Source organism: Acipenser ruthenus, chromosome 7 (genome assembly GCF_902713425.1).
Source record: "Acipenser ruthenus chromosome 7, fAciRut3.2 maternal haplotype, whole genome shotgun sequence".
NCBI classification, from domain to species: Eukaryota; Metazoa; Chordata; class Actinopteri; order Acipenseriformes; family Acipenseridae; genus Acipenser; species Acipenser ruthenus.
This window is the reverse complement of record NC_081195.1, coordinates 31,013,195-31,034,055: the sequence shown is the minus strand read 5'-3', so window position 1 is coordinate 31,034,055 and position 20,861 is coordinate 31,013,195. Positions and strand designations below refer to the sequence as shown.

The 20,861-nt window shown below is 38.9% G+C and overlaps 1 protein-coding gene across 2 annotated transcripts in view; it reads right to left on the bottom strand.

The window, feature by feature from the left end:
* Positions 1-1,352: 1,352 nt before the first annotated feature.
* Positions 1,353-20,861, bottom strand: part of LOC117415130 (bcl-2-like protein 13) — a 41,443-nt gene continuing 21,934 nt past the window's right edge. For both annotated transcript variants that reach the window (XM_034025111.3, XM_034025112.3), the window contains exon 7: positions 1,353-3,835. In XM_034025111.3, the coding sequence (XP_033881002.1) occupies positions 2,918-3,835 (918 nt within the window). In that variant the 3' untranslated portion in view covers positions 1,353-2,917. The remainder of the gene's footprint in view (positions 3,836-20,861) is intronic.

Sequence of the window (20,861 nt, the reverse complement as noted above, 5' to 3'; positions counted from 1 at the left end):
GTTAGGACAGGCAGCGTGCAGGTGAAATAAGACCAAAATTACCTTTCACAAAACTTATGAAAATTCCACCACCAAAAAATAAATAACTTAATGATTCCCCATTATGTTCTCATTTTTGTGTTGTAAATTGACAGTGGAACTTAATCTGGGTTGTGAAGAAGCTTGAATTTCTGGAATTTCACAATTCAAGCGGTATCTCAATGGCTATTGATTGTTTCTGGCAGGGCTGGCATTTTTTCAAAAACCAAAAATTGACAAGTTTGGTGCTTGATGCATTCATTAAATTTAGTGACGTCAAACATTAAAATGAAAAACCAAATGGACAAGTGGTTCCCAAGAACTACAGCCAATAACGTACCGTAACATGGACAACAAGACCATGGTGAGTGACATTCACAGTATGTTGAATAACTGCCCTATCCACACTATCGAAATAATGTATGATCAGTATGAAACCATTCACTTCATATTTTCAAAACATGTTGATTGTGCATTATTTAAGTAAAGTGAAAAGGGTATTAAATGTAACAGATGCCCAAATAACTAAAGTAATACACATCAAGGTCCATCACAATTGGATGTTTTAAGTTGTACAGGCACCTCCACAATTGAGTTGATAAGAGTATGGCTATAGAAAAGGGAGGGGCAGCTTCAATTCCTCAATACTGTTAACTTTATCAAAGCACAATGTACTTTAAATCTAGAAGCAGGCATCACTAACACATTTTTCATTAACATAATGTGTAACGCGCTCATTGCAAATGACTAAATACAGAGAAGCGAGGTGTGTTTAGACTAAGCACACGTCATTTTCTTCACCTTGGGAAGCTACAACGATCTACCTGAAGGTTGAAGTAGGGAGTTTACAAACACAGCATTGAAATGCCATTGGATTACAGTGATAAACACGGAAATGAATGTATACACCAAAACAAATGTCATTGTAAGTGTGTTTATGAATTTGAAATGTCAATAGTCCTCCGCAAAAAACGTAATTAGCTTCTAGTTTCAGACCTGAATCTTTCAAACACACAATAAATTCGTAATATGACCTTTATACAAAAGCTATTTTAGTACCTGAAACCCTATCATTGTTTTTGTTTTTTTTCGATCTGATGATACTGAAGGGGATTAATAAGAATTTAATTTCTGGCTGACAGTATCTTTTATATATATATATATATATATATATATATATATATATATATATATATATATATATATATATATATACACATATACACACACACAAGTAAAAGAGTAGCAGCTTTAGTCATAATGCATGATCTGCATAATATAAAACAAGTTCAAACTCTGCCATTGTAATGAAAACATACCTGATTACACTCCTAGGTAATACACATTACTTTGTTTATTGCAGCAAGAAAACATTCCTTGGAAAAGAGGATTTCATTTTGGAACAGTAGCAGTTTATATTAAAAAAAAAAATCTACATTGGGATTAAGGGAAAAACAGGTTTAAAAAAAAAAAACACAACATGAATTCCAAATTCTTTTTTTTGCAATTTATTTGCCTGAACTCAACCCAGAACACATTCACATTCAATTTATAACCCTAAAGACTACTAGAACGGAACTGAAACCACCCTGAATCTAAACGTTAAATTCATTACAAACAACTATAATTGGTTTAGTGTCCAACTTTTAAAGAAGTATAAAAGGACCAATGATTGTCTTCACTTAAGCAGGTCAGTTTGTAAGGTTAATAAATCATTATTAAGCAATCGGGTTCACTAAGGGGGATCTTAAAAGCGGGTACACTGTGCTTTAGCTGAAGAAGACTTAGGTAACCCCTTTTTTTCAACCCCAGGTGAATGCAGTTTGTATTTTATAGCATAATGCAGGGGGTGGAGGGGCCCCAGAGCAGAAGAACTAGGATCCAATCTTATTGCAAGTCTTAACACCCTAAGAGACCTGAACATCCAAGCAAAAGAAACACTTCAGGAAGGTGATGCTTTAGATTCCACAGCCATACAAGAGAAAGAAAGGAGCCTGCAGAGCTCCAGTGGAGTTTAGATAACAGGAATATTAAATTGCTGAATAACTGTTGTATCTGGAAGTGGAGAACAGATCATTCAGACCTCTGGATAAATGGGATATTGCAAGTCAATTGTATTAACAATTTCATTACTACAGGGTAACAGCAGTGTACTTTGCCTTGACCACCATACAATATTACATCACATTGCACCGAGGCAAGTTTGGTGGCATCTCCAGTTTTATTCTATTTTATTCATATTTTATACAGGTCTCCAATGCTTGTCACTGTAAGCATGTATTTTCATTTTAAAACCTGATAAGTGTTAACCACTTTAACGGCACAGTGGGGTTCCTTAAAGGGTTTGGGATATCTTTTTTCATTTCTTAGCCATTTCAGCAAATCCATCTTGCAATCAGTTACATGATAATACGCAACAAGCAATGGACAAAAATCAGGTTAGATATGAACTTCAAAACATTTAAAATCACAATTCTAAGGTAAAACTATAAGAAGTCAAGCAGAAAAACGTTCTGGCTAGTGCCTTCTGCACTGTACTGTACTTATTTATAGTTTTACCTTAGACATTGAAAAAAAACAGTGCTTGTTGAAAAACAGGGCAGGGTTACTGAAGTCAGTGTCTCAGTCAAATGCGCCCCCCCCCCCTCCCAAAACTTTCCCTATCCCCATTCCCTCAAGAAAACAGGGCTTGAATACCCTGTTAAAATTAGAATTACAATAGAACTAAAAACCATCATATCATAAGCAATGCATCGCTGCATGGACAGTAATATTGAATCCTGCCACCCTTAATTCAAATCCAATACATGGACTGGTAGCAATAACATCCTACTACTGACTTTTTTTGAATTTGAGCTTAGAAGTGGTGGGCAGCAAGCTGTGGTTTAGAAATCCTAAACTATTTTTTCCTCAAAACCAGCGCTACGACAACAACCAGTGCCATCACTGCGACGGCAGCTGTACCCCCGTAGTACAGGAACGCATTGTCGTCTGCCAAAGAGATCTCCTTCTCCGCTTCTGGTGGCACTGTTTCTACCTTCTCCTCTGGAGCTAAGGGCACCTTTTCTGCTTCCTTCAGGGCTTTTGGCACCACTTTTGGGCTCTCTTTCAAGATATCTACCACCACCTCTTTTATTACCAACTCCTCTGCCAGCACAGCCGGTTTGGCTGGCTCCGTTACAGGTTCCACGATTGCAGGAGGCTTGGGTGGTCCTGCTATTTTCGGTGCAGTTTCAGCTGCTGCAAGTTGCTGTACCGGTGTAGGCTCTGGCACACTGCTTGGCGTCTCCTCTTGAGGGATGACGGCGGTAGCGGCGGTAGCAGCAGCAGCAGCCGGTGGTGACAGAGCGGTGGATTCCAGCAGTGCTGGTGGGGTCACCGGTGGCTCCTCCTCAAGTTCAGCCTTCAAAACTGACTCTTGGGCCTCCTGGATTTCCAGGACTTCTGCCACCGATATGGCCCCTTCGTCCTCTGCAATCTCCTCCTTCTCCACGTGAACTATGTCCGAGTTGGAGGAATTATTCTCGCTCCTCTCCTCCCCTCCCTCGTTGCTGTCCAGGCTCTTGAGGTCTTCTGGGTCCATGGTGACCTGTGCCCAGGACTCTGGTCCAAGGGAGACTGGCAGGCTCTCTGTCTGCCAGCTCTGGCTCACTGAAAGGGACACGGGCAGGTTGTCAGACTGCCAGGAGCTCAGGACTGTGAGCGACTCGGGGGGGCTCACCTGGCCAGAGTTGTCACTGGTCAGGATGTAGATGTCGTTGCTGTCCTCAACAATGATCCCTTGATCCTCCTCTTCCTCCAGGCTGAAAACTGTGCCCTGCGGGGGGAAGCAGAGACCAGCATATTAAAACATTTGACTAATTGTGACATAACAGATGAACAGGCCTTTCCTTATATCCTGGGATTCTGATACTCTCAACAACTGGATTAGCGGTTCACTCTGGCCCCACCAATATATCCCCATCTGCAAGGATATGCATTCCTATACAAGTGACAAATATGCATTCCTATACAAGTACAGCTATGGCCAAAAGTTTAGCATCACCCTATAGAATTAACGAATTTTGCTTCATAAAGTTGAATGAAACCTGCTGAATAATGTTACGTTAACATTTTATACCACTTTGTAGTTTTCCATATACTTGAAAATTGACAAAAATTGAAAAATACATGACATTTTGTACTACTGTACTACTATTTTGGTTTCCTGTAGGCTTCTGCGATACCATTTTGTAGTTTCTTTGATTACATGATGTTAAAAGATTAAAATATGTTCAGTTTATATATATATATATATATATATATATATATATATATATATATATATATATATATATATATATAAGGGTATCTCTAGATACAGTTTACAACTGAGTGTTTGTTTATGACAGAAACAAAGGACGCATTGCATATGGGAAGCAAGACCTTCATTTTTCGTTGTGGACGAAAGAGGCATTGCCAAAGTGTGTCCATGAAGAGGAGCACTCAGTGAATGCTATAATAAAACACACTTTGCAAAACTGAAAGACTACTAGACAAAACTGTTACTTTTAGTACTACTGAAGGGTTAAAATGAAGATTTACAGAAAGCGATGTAATGCTACAGAGCTGTATTTCTATATACCACATTAAGCATACAAGCTGCTTGTTGTAATACCTATATAAAAACAGAGGTTTGTGCGAGACAATTGAGTTCCCAGACCTTCATATCCAAGGTTTTGCCTGTGATGGGGCCTCCCAGTTCAGGTAATATTGATCCATTATCTCGAAACTAGTGACTGATATTTCTTGTCTAAAGAAATATTTGCCAATAACTGTTTTGTACTATCAATTAACCATGGATATTATTATAATTGTTGTTTAATAAATATAATTGGATTATTAACATATACTACCATTGTTCTTGTCATTGCAATTCAATAACTATTAATTAATGGTAACAAGGCTTAGAATAAGGTATAACAATATATAAAATAAACCCACAAACCTATACTACTATGTATTCTACCATTGAGTGTTTTACAGTTAGGGATGAACACTATATGTAAAAAATAATGCGAGACATACTATGAACAGGCCGATATAGAGCTTTATAAATTCCAATATGCTATGTAACTAAAGATTATGAAGTTTAACCGATTGTCTGAACAAATGTAAAAGCCAAACTTGCCACATACGTTATGGGAAAATGACTTTAAATTGTAACATACAGATTCAGCCACAATTGCCAAACATTTTATTTATATTGGGGGCATTTTCAAAGTGCAGATTTAAAAGATAACTTGTGTCTCATATCTCAGCTGTAGTACGATAGTTAAAAGCCTGAAATGTGCTTAAAATTCTAGTTTGAGTAATTGGTCGGAAACAGTAACCCTGAGCAGGAAATTACAGGAAGTCTCTGTGACGCCAAAATCAACCACTGGTGCGCAAAAACAACGTTTAAACCACAAATGGGTTTTCTGGTCTAAATTGGTCCTCAGTTCTGTATTAAATTGAGGTTTAGCTGGTACGGCACTGTGGATCATATCCAGCTTTGTACTAGGGTAGTACCAATTGCAATGAAAAATAACAAAGTTTGGGATTAGATGATGTACAGACCTCAGGGTTAAAGTGATCATTTCTACTTCGTCTATGGATAAAGACAATGGCGGGGGCAGGAGAGCAAGAGGAGTGCTGTATTCTTGTACTGCAGATTTTAACTAGAATTGTAAAGCTCTGTTAGTGTAGACATGTTCTTAAATTTGTCTTCATTCTATATTTGTGCTCAGTTGATCTAAATGTTGTTTTCAGGCTTCATCTCAAAAGGCCTCAGGTTAAAGGGCAAAAAAACACCCATTCATTCCTCACAGTACATATACAAATAAAACATTGATTTATTTTTTAAAGTATCAGCAGTTACAATCGATGGACTTGTGCTTTATTTGATTTATATGCTCAGAATGATGTTTATTTCAATGCTATATTAATAATAATAAAAACTATGTTAAAATATGTTGAAAATTCATGTAAGTTAGTACAGCACTTAATCTAAATAAACAGTCACTGGACTAACTTAATAGCTTGTTTTACAATCCTCTAGGGACAGACGACTAATACATTGTGTTTGTTGCAATTGAGAACATGTTAAAACCTGTCTGCAGTCTATCGTTAGTACTGTCCTCCATACTGACTACAGGATCATCCCCAGTTTGTATGCTGCTTGTAATAAATTGCAATTGACCATATGTTTATGATGGACTGGGTTAGGGAAATTACGAGCAAATGCTCTGCACTATAGGCGGTACACCTCTGTTCTAAATTAATTCTCAACATGCAAAAAACAAAAAGAATTCCAGTGCAGTATATAACCAGATAATGCACAACTGTGCTGTAAATGAGAGTTTTTGTGAACAAAACAGTACGGCAGTGAAAGGGTTCATTTTTACTAGACAGTGTATCAAACAGTAAGACAAAACAGTGTAGTGTTTCTGTATAGCAGAAAATGTCATGGTATCCAACATATTTAGCATGCAAAAATGAAGTTGCAATCTCAAATGGTTTCAGAGATATGAGGCTTTGACACTGTGGTGGTGGTAGCTTAACTTGCACCAAAGGGTGCATTTTTCTGGTACGATAAGGTTAGCGTTAAGGTTTGGGGTAGAATTGTGATTGAAGTTCGGATTAAATGTAATACAGAAGTAGTATCTTAGTGTAGTCTGGTTAAACTCTATTTCAGTTTTTCAATTGCTACTGTCTCCTAAATACAAATTCTTGTGGGAAACAGTAGCTATTTTAATCTGGACCTAGTCATTTACCTGGTGTATGACAAGCTATAATGTAAAGAAGTTTCATCTTGCATTTGGGAAGTCTTTTTTTGGTTTTCATTTTCTCATGAGGTGCAGTGCCCTCTTGTGGCAATACAGAGGAATTCCAGTCCAGGTGTACAGTATGTTTGCCAACAAGCAATTCACTATACGCTATTTAAACAATTATGTACTATATACTCACACATACACTATTATTATTATTTATTTCTTAGCAGACGCCCTTATCCAGGGCGACTTACAATCGCAAGCAAATACAAATACATTCAAGTGTTACAATATAAGTCATACAATAAGAACAAGAAATACAATAATTCTCAAGTGTGACAAACCACAATTCAATAATACAGGAGATAATAGTGAAAGTTACATCAGGATATGATTAAATAGTGATAGTTACATCAGGATATGATTAAGTACAAAATACTACAGATTAAACACAGATTACAATATTCTGAGGTACAGGATTAAATGCAGTAAAATAGGGGGCAGATAAGAGCAAAATAAAGCATATTTAAATGAAGGGTGATAGTGTCCCAGGATACAACAGAGGAGTTCTACAGGTGCTGTTTGAAGAGGTGAGTCTTAAGGAGGTGCCGGAATGTGGTCAGGGACTGGGCAGTCCTGACATCTGTAGGAAGGTCGTTCCACCACTGCGGAGCAAGGGTGGAGAAGGAGCGGGCGCGGGAGGCAGGGGAGCGTAGCGGAGGTAGAGCCAGTCTTCTAGTGCAGGCGGAGCGGAGAGGTCGAGTGGGGGTGTAGGGAGAGATGAGGGTCTGGAGGTAGCTGGGTGCTGGAGGTAGCTGGGTGCAGTCTGATCAAGGCATCTGTAGGCTTACACTATGTAACAGATCCCTTTATTTGTATATAACATTCTTAGGGAATTTATCAGTGCTGTAAGAAAAAATGTAATAAACCGCAGGTTCATTTCCGCAGTTTTCTTGGTATATTTATCAGGAAAACAGACAGAAAAGCAGCTCACTTGCTTCTATCCGTTTCTCTTGCTGCCTGCATCAGGGGTGTTCACTTCTGTTTCATTCCCTATACTTTATGATTACACTTTAATATATTGGCAATGTCTGTAACAAAGCTAAAATCAGGATTTTAGAAATGACAGCAACATGTATTTGTAAAAGATGCAGTCTCTGCGTTGAAAAATAATTATCGATAACCATTTTATCGTCCGTTACCCACTATGATATGCTTGTGTGTAACAGTAACTCTGCATTGAAGCAGTAAGACAGGACTTAACTGTCTGCGTGAGGCGCAACACGTGATCTGTGCGCGCTGCCTAGTGGGAAGTTGTAACATGTGACGTAAGATTCACCAAGTAAAAGGCAAATGTTTGAGCTAATGGCGATGGCAACTGCAGAAACTACCAAACCTTCCGAAAAGATTTTAGAAAAAAGAAACAGCATCAGTCCTGTGTGGCAGTTTTTTGGAGTGACAGAAAGTGATCCGCAAGGTAATAAGCCCGTCTGTAGGCAGTATGGAAAAGCTGATATTTTATAATCGCAATTTATATATATATATATATATATATATATTTAAACACTTCTTTTAATAAGTAGCCTATATTTCAAAAGTTGAAAAGCTACCAAATAAACATTTGGTTATATTATTTGTGCTTTTTTGTAACCAACCATTGTTTCATAACTTTTATTAAAGATGCTGGTCTTTTTGAAAACTGTCTAGTTTTATTTTTTCTAAACTCAGTGACTTGTAGAAGCAGTTTTCATGTTGCTCAAGTATATATAGCTTTAAATTTGATCAATTCCAAGAAATTTAACAAATCTTATTTATTCAGCCGATAATCATGATTATCGTGATAATTTACAGCCGATAATTGATAACTGAAAATGTCATTATCGTCCAACCCTACTAACTGATAACTAAATTAACAAAGCACCCCTACATTCAGTAGAAATGTAGCAGCGCCTCTAACCGTAATTATGAATACGAGAATTCATTTTAACACAGCACATCTACACACATTTAAAAAAATCACGTAAACTTGATGATGAGTTATCAGGTTACAAAACAAAATCTCTATCGTTGCCAAAAAAGTGTTCTTTTAAGCAAAGTTCCTGTTCCTCTAGGTGGAGCATTTACAATGAGGGGGTAATCCCTGCCTCTCAAACATCAAAAACACCAGAACAATCTTAACCCAACACAAAATCCAATTCAAAATAAATAAAAGGGTTGTTTTGTACTGATAAATTAAGGTACCAAAGACTACAGGTTCAATTTCAATGTTGAATGTTAATACCACTAGCTTAACATTGATAAAATATCACTGATTCTTACTGTATGTGAATAAGTGGGAACTGTGGAATTAAGATCTGCCACGTTTTAGATAATTAAAATGGACTTCAATATTAAATATTAACTGCAGTATTAAATTAGACCTCAGTATTAAAAACACTGGATAGACACCATTAAAAATGTTGTTTTCAGGCTTCATCCTGAAAGGTCCCAGGGGCAAAAAAACACCCATTAATTCCTCATCTCAGAGAGCAGCTGTTGGATCAGTGCTGGATTACAGCCGCATTAGGGAATGACTGGCTTTCTATTTCCTCCTTGCTTTCAGTGATTCTCATAAATTAAAGTCGGCCCAAGCGCTGGGCACAGACTCACACAAATTCAGACTTTAATATCCGTTGATATAATCTTAGCAGGCAGATGTAATCTGCTCAGGCAGAAGGACTACCTCTACAGAAAAATGTTTAACTAACCTTCCATCCAGATTAAATGTATATTTTCTATCATTGATGTTTTTATACTGTTTTCTGGTTTAATATCGTAATACATAAAATTCCAGGCTATTATGTACAATATTTATCTAATAAGTATCATCAGCAAAATACCCTTAAAGTTTATGGTCATTTTAAGACCGAAGCGCTGAGAAGCGAAACATTTGTCATGCGACCCCACCTCTGGGGGGGGGGGGGGGGGGGGGGGGCTCGGACCCCAGGTTGAAAAACACTGCTTTAATTGGGGGGGGGGGGTTACTTTATTAATAATAAACTCAAATCCAAATCCGAGTGGTTGCTGAACAGGTGTTTGGGCTATTGCAAGGGAGGGGGCGTATAACACTGAAGTGTACTGAAGTGAACCATGAGTTTGTTCCCCAAATTAATACTGCCTGCTGTATCCTGCACAATCTGTGCCCGGACCGTAAGGAGTTGTTCAGGCAAGCAGAGGAACAGCTACCTCAGCCTCCAGCAAGAATTGCACAACAGCGATATGAAAAGGGTCCTTCTATTAGAGATGCACGGTTATCTTTATTTTTGTAACCCGAAGGTGTACTTTTATTTTGTATCACTTTTTTTTTTCATTAGCTTATTCTGTATCTCGTTATACCAAATGTAGCATCCTCATTTGCTCTGTACTTGTATGACTGCTTCTGCTAAATAAAGAATTGGAAAATTGAGTATTGTTGATTCCCGAGAAATAAGTCACACAAATTCCACACCACATTTTATTTTGAAAGTGGGTTAAACAACGTTCGTGTTGTGCACTGTATCAAGCTGCCTCATTATATCCTCTTCCCTTATGGATATTAACACCCAAGTCTCTTCATCGCTTCAACGGACGTAAGTGGAGGATGAACACGGGTTTTGCTCAGACATAACTAGGAGAAATTGCATTTGGAGTACAGCTATACACATTTAAACATAGTCTTTTTGACAGTTGTTTGGAAAGCTATTTGCAAGTGTATTCTGAAGTACTGTACAGTAGCTGTAACCACCTGAATTCACAAGCCCACCATGCAGTTTATCAAACATTTTTTGTAATAGTTTTAAACAGAAACTTGATAAATACAATCTGTATGATAGTTTACAAACACATTTAGATCCATGTATGGATTAGCATTATGATAAGTTCTAGGGAAGTCAGGGAAAAAAGTGGGGTTATCTGCAACATTAAATCTGATAAGTGAAATACTGCAAACAAAACATTAACTTCCCTGCTGCCATCTTTGGACCATGGTAACTTACGTATTCCCATGTGACTTTATAGGGGCTTTTGGAAAGGACTTGGGCGAGCTAATTAACATTTTCACGAGAAACTCGTGTTTACATGTGTAAGTGGGTGTTGATTTCACAAGCATTTCCTGGAATCTCACAAGAAATTGACTTTCACAGTAAAATACTGAGACCGTTTTTTGGGTCACTTTTACAAGCTTTCCCTGCCAAGTTTCACGCGCATTGTCCATTCACATGAAACAAACCAACATGTAAACTGGCCTAATGTTACATCATCCAGTTTATTTTTCACCCATCTGGTTGAATAATTTCCTTCATAACGCATTTGCAATAGAATGAAAGTTCTCACACAGACAAGTTTAATCCATGATTAAACCCCTGCCGCACGGCTACATGTGGGAAGTACAGGGTGGCTGTGCCGATGGGATTACTGACTGGCACACCATTGGATTCTCATCATTTAAGCAGATTTGTATTGTTTTTCAGTGACATCTGCTGTAAAACCTGGAGGATGATGCCTTTCAAGGTTAAAAATGTCAATAAAAACATTACACAACTTCTGAGGCAGTTTCATCCAATAGATTCAATAGTTTTGAACCTTCACTGGCTTCTTTCCTTTCCCTTTTTGACTGGCATGCTTACAGCCAGTAACATGCTTTGACCCAGAAGACACTACTGAGTTAAACCTGACCCAGGAAGTGTACATGCAAACAGGTAACCCATGAATATGGCATAAAAACAGAGCTTTCATGAACCTACAGTAGTACCAAATAGCATGTTTCAAAATGAAAATACGTGTTCATGTGTTTCTTTCAAAACTGCACAAGACATTTTTAGCTAATGGAAATGCAAAACAGGTCAAATTTAGGAAATGATTATATCCGCTACAATTATTTTGTACGGTACCAGAATATTTAAAACAAAAAAGAACGCTGTAACGTGCGATCCTTTCAAACTTGTGAACCCACATAGTGAATGGAAGTGCAAAACAAGTAACCCATTTATAATAATTCCATTACCTAGACACGCCATTAAAGTCAAGGCAATTACCTACAAGTTCATGCAACTCTACTCATTCATACTGCCTTGTTTGACATGCTTTCTTTGCACATTTTGCTAGAGGCAGATTTTTATGAATTACACAAGTGAAGAAAGTTAACATGCATGCTACTCCACCCCACAACAAAACAATATGCCACTGATATGTGTGGATGCACCCCACCCAGAGATCTGTCAAACTCCCACTCCCAAAAACAAATATGCAGTAAGTGGGCAATGTTCCAGCAGAGCTCCTATTACAGGCATCAATATCGAGAAAGCAGGCCACTATGACCAGCATTCACATAGTACAGAACACTGCAGCATCAATATTGAGAAAGCAGGCCACAATGACCAGCATTCACACAATACAGAACACTGCAGCATAAGAAATGTACATGCATAGTGTAAATCAAAACTGGACAAGTGCTTACATGCAGATGTCAGCTATAACTTGGGTCTTCATATCTATGTTATGCTTAACCTAAAAGAACAAGGTCTTAGAAGATGGACAGTCTGTCTACAAGTGAAATATTTTTTTTCATCTTTATTGAAACTTCTGCAGGATGCATTTCCCCTCCCCATGGGTATCGAATCATATGTAAACCCACAATTTTGCTAATTTTAAGGTAATTTGTCCTACATTGCGACATTTTTTCAATCAGAAACAATATCATCTTTTATTATCATATCTTAAATGCTACACAACATACTGAACATTGAAGATGTTTACCAATGGCGACAGCATCCAAAAATTGATGAAAAGTAGGAAAAATAACTTAAGAATAAAACTGCACAAGTGGCCCAACACAGGTTTCAATACACATGTAAAAAATAAGAATATGATGATGGTCAAGTTAAATTCTGCAACTATTCCCTATGGTGGTTCCATTAAAGGTAAAACATCTTCTATAGTAAATATTTTACAGTCCCTTGTCCTTTAGCGGTGTGTCTGAAAATATCTTCACCTTCCAATACCCCAAGCTATCAGAGGGCATAATTATTGACTTAAAATCCAACATGCTAACCTGAGGAATGTCCTTACCAAGTTTCATAACAATTCTATGGGTAGTTCTAAATATATAGGTAAACAAGTACATGGATACAAAATATGCTATGCAATCGTTTTTTTTCTGGGCTTTTGCTTATCATATACAGTAATCTGTCGCGTATCTGCCTGTCTCATATCCTCCCTAACCGTTTATCCGCCATGATCAATCTCTTCAGCAGCGTTAGTTTATTATTGAACAGAGAAGATTAGTTCAGAGACTATAAATCCTACCAATGTTTTTGTACACTGTGTTGTATGTGCGCCGTGCGCTGCCATTGCTGGTAGTGTCATGTGAGCTGTTCAATGTGTTGATATGTAAATAAATACTGTTCATCTGCGGGACATGTCAACTTCAGACAGCTACTGTGTCACAAGCATTAATACCCTGCATCTTTCTAAACAAGGGGAGTGCCCTAATAAAAGCTGAATCTCAAAACAATAATTGTGTGAATATAGTAATTGTTACAGCTGTGTATTTAAAACAGGATTCATGTATCTGACTTTTTACATATCTGCCCTGACTGGTCCCACCGCAGTCGAATATGCAATAGGCTACTGTACCATATGAAATTATAGTTCTCTGCTACTTTCGTTTTTTTCTGTCACAATATGTAAAGTAACTCCACAGTACTTGCACACTTGTACCTTCTTTCCTTTGCTGTCTTCCACAATGAAATCCTTATGGTCACAGGCACATTCTTCTGGGGTTTCTGTGTGTGTAGGCATTTTTTTACATTTCGCCACAATCTGCAATTCTGTTTTAAATTCCACGAGCGTGTAAATACTCCCTATTGTAATATAACTTAAAATCTCACGAGCAAGAACATATTGTTATAAATTTTGTGAGCGTTTTTCAATCCTCCAATAGAAATGCAGGAATTTGCTGCCACTCAGTAGTTGGGGTTGGTTTAAAGTATTCAGAATGAATCAATGCAAGATAAGTCAGGAAGGAGGGACATTGCCCAACTGCACTGGCAACGGTTTTTTTAGTAGGTATTTTATTTGCTTTTTTCACAGGGGAAGGGGTCAAGTAAACATGAACCGAGTAACCATTTCCAGTGTTTATACACCGATTTCATTTTCTTTTGCATAGGGTGTGTTTTATCGGTTAAAACTGAAAATCAGAAGCCCTCAATATACCATACACATCAGCATATTTAAAAAAAGAAATCTCTCTAATCATTCTCTTCTGAACAAACTAGATTCCATTTTTAATTGATATGCTTCTGCGCCAGGAATCAGGATTACTTACAACTGATTTTCTAATGCTCCCTTTGTCTAGGTGTCTCACACAAGACAATGTCAACTACACTTATACTGACATGAAGGCATTAAGACATACTGCAATTCTTTCTCTCATGCACACACAGTCACATACAAACCCGATTCTTGAAATACCTCCATGTATAACTCAACTTGTGCCCACAAGCCATACAGCTTTTTTGCTTCTATAATTGGAGCTTGAAGTTGACAGGTAGCTCAGTTGTCTTCTAAAACATACAGCATTAGAATGAATGTTTAAATATACAAAGACATGGATAGAACATAAGACAATTTGAAAATGTACAAAACGAGAGGAGGTCATTCGGCTCATATAAGCTTGTCCGATTCCTAGTAGCTGATTAAGCTCAGAATTTTGTCAAGTTGGGTCTTAAAGGATCTAAGTGATTCTGCCTCAATCATAACTAGGTACTGTAGCACATTCCATACCCTCGCCACTCACTGTGAAAAAGTGTCTCCTTCCTTCTGTCTATCTCCAACTGAGTCCTGGTTTCTGTAGTGTGCTTAAAATAATTGTTTGGGTTAAAAGTAATAGTTTGTGTCAATTCTTTTTAACATTTTAAAGACTTCAAGTCATGCCCCCCCTTGATCCTAGCTAGCTTGATGTGGAAAAGAAACAAAAAGCAGAAGGTTGCCGCGTTTGTTTACCTTGAGGTAATAAAGCAGCACCATACATTATGGAAAAGGTATTCTGACTCGTCTGTGAATAGGAATAGAGCAGAGCAATCTGACACTTAGACAGCAATGCAAATTTCAGAACAAGAGACCCGGAGTACAGGCATGTGCGCTCTTTCATTTAGGTCTACCCGAGGTTACATAATATCTCCTTATATCAAATATAAATCTTTTTCAGTGTTGGTGGAACAAAATAACTGATTAAACGGTACCCAGGGAAATCTTGACTGGTGCTACAGTACAGTAAAACTGTCCTGGATTGAATTACAGTATGTATCTCATAAATTGAAGTGGGTCTGTAGGTTTAGCTCTACACTAATGCACACCACCGATGTTCGACTTTAAAAATGCTCTGGAATGGCAACACTAACATCTACATTCATTAATGCTTTATACAACATTTAAAAAGATACTGCTGTATGTGTTTTGAGATATACCAGTATTTTAAGGTTCTCTTAGGGCAATTCTGATTGCCTTTGACATGCTAGAGGATTCGCTGGTGATAATAATAATAGTTAGTCATAATCATTTTCCAATCGAAAACAGCTTGAGTAAGACACACACTTCACAATGCCACATTCTTCATGTTAGTTCACATATTTTGGAGTCCCTTCTTTGTGCTAGACAACTGTGTGCCTTGCAGAGTTGAAAGAAAACATTTTGTTTGAATAGTTCTGCTACCCCATTCAAAGTATTCAATTATTGACAGGAAGTCAAAGAGACTTACAACAGTGAAATCAGTTTTTATTACAATGCACAAGCATTCATAGTGTGTGCTGGTTATATTTTTAGCCATCACCCTCATTCTTTATTTGCATCTTTTTCTGGCCATACTGTATGTTAATTTTGAACCAGGTATTAGAAAAACTAAAACTGCTTTCAGAAAGAGGGCCCAGGCACAGCCAGAATTATTAATCCACTGTCTTCATCTGTGGTTAAATTACATTTCTCTGCATAAAAAAAACAATTTAATATGAGTCCCACCCCAGCAGTGACCTCCTTTGTGCCCCAACAGGCTAACATCTTCTCTCCTGGCCTCCCTCAGTGAAATTCTCTCTGTGTGACAGTCAGCTCACACTGGGATCACTAGAGACTTGGTTAAATATAAAAAGAGAAATTACAAACCTGTTTCAAACAAATATAAAATCGCCACGTACCAGATAACCACACGTACCCACACACAACCGATAGTAAATATTACTGTACACATTCTGTATAAATTCATTTCCAGGGACTATTTATTTAAATACTCAAAAGGGAATACATCTAAATTGAGATCTGTATATCAATTAATTCAATCATTCTTCCATGGATTTCTAAGAACTACTTTTTACCTTCTAAATAAACAACTTAATTTCTGCCTTTTCCTTTAACTCAATCATATTAAAAACTTTTTAAAAATGAATCAAATACAGTATGTAAATTCTGAAAAGCAACTACAGCACTGTTTCAGTTCTGTTTTTGTTTCAATGTAATTTGGTTTTGTTCAGAATTTACCTTGTGGTTTTTCTCTACTGTTAGGGTGCTATACTAGATTTTGTGCAAGCTAGTTCAAATATTTGTATCTTCATTTTTAAGTCATGGTCAAGGATGAATGATAGAGTGATTAAAAAGAAACCAAAAACATTTTGTCAATGTCCATCATTTACATACCTTATTTTTTTAAAAAATAAATGTGTTATAATAGTGATATGTTTCTTTTTATGCTCGGTATATATACAAAATGATACGTCGATAGTGGATTATCCTGTAAAAAAAATTCAAACGCAAAAAACCACGAGGTCAAACAGGTTAAGCAAGCCATTTTTTTAAAAGACGATCTGTAATGCCAGAAATCCCTTATTTGTTTTCCTTTAAGGGAACTGTCCAGAGAAAATGTATTCTGAGCCAATCAGTAAGCACAACCTTAAAAGCATTTTGGTTTCTTCACACTATTAAAAAAACATAGCACTACTATGTGCAATATGCTTTTATCAACTGTAGCGATGCCAGTTAACCATACAATGCTAGAATGATATTGACCTTTAAAATTTAACAGAATTATCAGAATCATTCCTCAATGACTTGCACAAACAGCAGCAACTAACCTAATAAAAACTGTCATCTCAAAACCAATTAAATCAACCAATATCATCTTCAAAACCTTGTGTCAATGCTTTATGAAATAAAAATCTGTAATGCACTTAAAACAACACATTCCACCTCCAATGTAATACTTTGATCCAGATCTTAAATGTTTATCCTGCATAACTGACGCTTCCAGCAATTCAATATTTTATTCTGACAAACGCAACAATAATTTTACCCGTGACCATTCATGAATAAATTGCACAATTTATAGAGTAATTTATATAACAACCCCTCCTCCAGTAAAGTAGATAAACAAAAATACTGCATATTAATTCTGTATTCACTCTATATAATGCATTTTGGCATATATCTACTTCTGTTTTGTGAATTCAGACATTTCTTACCCTTCTTTAACAAGGATCCTCTGAAAGCAGGTTTCTAAAGCTGGCAATGTAAGAAGTGAGGCAGCTCAAAGCAGACAGAGAGGGAGGGAGAGAGAGAGGAGAGTGGAGCGAGGGAGAGAGAGCGAGAGTGAGGAGAGAGAGGAGAGCAAGGGGGAGAGCAAAAGAGAGGAGAGCGCCAGAGAGAGAGAGAGAGAGAGGGGGGAGAGCAAGGAGAGAGAGAGAGGAGGCTGTGTGGTCCAGTGGTTAAAGCAAATGCCTTGTAACCAGGAGGTCCCCGGTTCAAATCCCACCTCAGCCACTGACTCATTGTGTGACCCTGAGCAAGTCACTTAACCTCCTTGTGCTCCGTCTTTCAGGTGAGACGTAATTGTAAGTGACTCTGCAGCTGATGCATAGTTCACACACCCTAGTCTCTGTAAATCGCCTTGGATAAAGGCGTCTGCTAAATAAACAAATAATAATAATAGAGGAGAGAAGGGGGAGAGCGTGAGAGAGAGGGAGAGCAAGAGAGAGAGGAGAGAGAGAGTGTGTTTATGGTGAGGACACAGCTGCAGGGTTCACTAGCAGGCTTCTGTCGGATCTGTCTTGTTTCTGTACTGGCATTTCTTTTTTTTTTTTTTTTTTTTAAATCCACCCCAGATATTACACAATGACTCAATGAGGACACAGCCTTGTCTTATATGTACAAACCTCGATTTGCCTTGAAGATATACACACGGTTATACTGTCAAGTAGGTAACCCTGAGCATTTGACATTATCCTGGCATTTACCATTGAGGAAATAGTAGTCTTTTAGCTTGTACAAGTTATGGCAAGTCTTCCACGGTGTTAATTCATTCCAAATGTTCATAAACATAACCTGAATGAGGTTTTGTATTTTGCAAGGCGTTCAAATTGTTCTTGACAGTTACCTGACAAGCACTTGATTTTGGGGTGTTATTTTTTTAAATAGGTTTTACATTCCGAAACTTGGACCGTCCGATATTAAACCAAGTTCTGTAATGTCTTGTGGTTCATGCAGAGACAATACTGAAACAGCCTCTCCACCAGCAGAGGGCACTATCAGGCAGTGCAGTTTTAGATAAACTGAAAAAGTGACCAGTAATGCTAGCCCTCTGAAATTAAAACCGCACCGCAGAGTACCTGAAAGGTAAAAAAAAATGGTATACAAATCAAAAAGGTTATCGAACTACAGTCAAATGCAATGCTAAACATCTATAGGCAGTTAGGAGTCTTTGATAAAAGCTTGGTGCAAAACCAAGGTAGTTATCATGTTCACTGTGTAGAGTGTGACAGACAAATTAACGGATCAGTGCAAAAGGGTTCCACTTTATTGAATGAGGACCTAAAAAACAAACCTATCCACGTGAGGGGAAGCTACGCGAGCGATCCATGTCTAATGGTAAAACTGTGGGCTTCCCTAGACCCACTTTTACACCCCAGTGAAGCACAGCTACCCTTGAAAGGCCTGCTCAAAACACCAAATATACTGCATCTGCACACAGGTGTGTTCCCCCAACAGCCCTCAGTGCTGATGAGATTCAATCTGTGTGCACTGATGCTATTTTTAGCCCTGCAGCTACTCCAATGAAATATTGCAGAAATAATTTTGCCGCTCTGCTGCATCAGATAAGAATGATCCCAACTGAAATAGTGATAGAGGATATAATGTATTATTTATATGTATATATAAATAAATTCTAAGCATATTCATATCTAGATCATTACATAAATAATGAATGAATTAATTGACATTTGTTGTCATTCTGAGAGGTTCTTTTTGTAATGACTTTAATACTGTTCATCAGGTGCTGCTCTTTCCTTCTAGTTAAATATAGACCTAATGTACAGTAGATCACCCTAAGTGTTTTTATATTAGTCAGCGCCACCTAGTGTACTGTGTTTCCAGTGATGTAGTCAAGACAAAACGTACCGAGACCAAAACCAAGACTGAGACCAAACGTTCCAAGACCAAGACCGAGACCAAACGTACCGAGACCGAGACCAAACGTACCGAGACCGAGACCGAGACCAAACGTACCGAGACCAAGACCGAGACCAAATGTACCGAGACCGAGACCAAATGTACCGAGACCGAGACCAAATGTACCGAGACCAAGACCAAACGTAAGGAGACCGAGACCGAGACCAAACGTACCGAGACCGAGACCAAACGTACCGAGACCAAACGTACCGAGACCGAGACCAAACGTACCGAGACCGAGACCAAACGTACCGAGACCGAGACCGAGACCAAACGTACCGAGACCAAGACCGAGACCAAATGTACCGAGACCAAGACCAAACGTACCGAGACCAAGACCGAGACCAAATGTACCGAGACCAAGACCAAACGTAAGGAGACCAAGACCGAGACCAAACGTACCGAGACCGAGACCAAACGTACCAAGACCGAGACCAAACGTACCGAGACCGAGACCAAACGTACCGAGACCAAGACCGAGACCAAACGTACCGAGACCAAGACCGAGACCAAATGTACCGAGACCGAGACCAAACGTACCGAGACCAAGACCAAACATAAGGAGACCAAGACCGAGACCAAATGTACCGAGACCAAACGTACCAAGACCGAGACCAAGACCAAACGTACCGAGACCGAGACCAAACGTACCGAGACCGAGACCAAACGTACCAAGACCAAGACCAAGCCCAAACGTACCGAGACCGATACCAAGACCAAGACCAAACGTACGGAGACCAAGACCAAACGTACCGAGACCGAGACCGAGACCGAGACCAAACGTACGGAGATCAAGACCAAACGTACCGAGACCAACACCAAGACCAAATGTACCGAGACCAAACGTACCGAGACCGATACCAAACGTACCGAGACCAAGACCGAGACCAAACGTACCGAGACCGAGACCAAACGTACCAAGACCGAGACCAAGAACAAGCCCAAACGTACCGAGACCGAGACCAAACGTACCGAGACCGAGACCAAACGTACCGAGACCGAGACCAAAAGTACTGAGACCAAGACCAAACGTACCGAGACCGAGACCAAACGTACCGAGACCGAGACCAAACGTACCGAGACCGACACCAAGACCGAGACCAAACGTACCGAGACTGAGACCGAGACCGAGACCAAACGTACCGAGACCGAGACCGAGACCAAACGTACCGAGACTGAGACCGAGACCGAGACCAAACGTACCGAGACCGAGACCGAGACCAAACGTACCGAGACCAAGAACAAACGTACCGAAACCGAGATCAAACGTACCGAGACCACGACCAAACGTACCGAGACCGAGACCAAACGTACCGAGACCGAGACCAAACGTACCGAGACCGAGACCAAACGTACCGAGACTGAGACCAAGACCGAGACCAAACGTACCGAGACCGAGACCGGTACGTTTGTTCTTGGTCTCGGTACGTTTGGTCTCGGTCTCGGTCTCAGTACGTTTGGTCTCGGTCTCGGTCTCAGTCTCGGTACGTTTGGTCTCGGTCTCAGTCTCGGTACGTTTGGTCTCGGTCTCGGTCTCGGTCTCGGTAC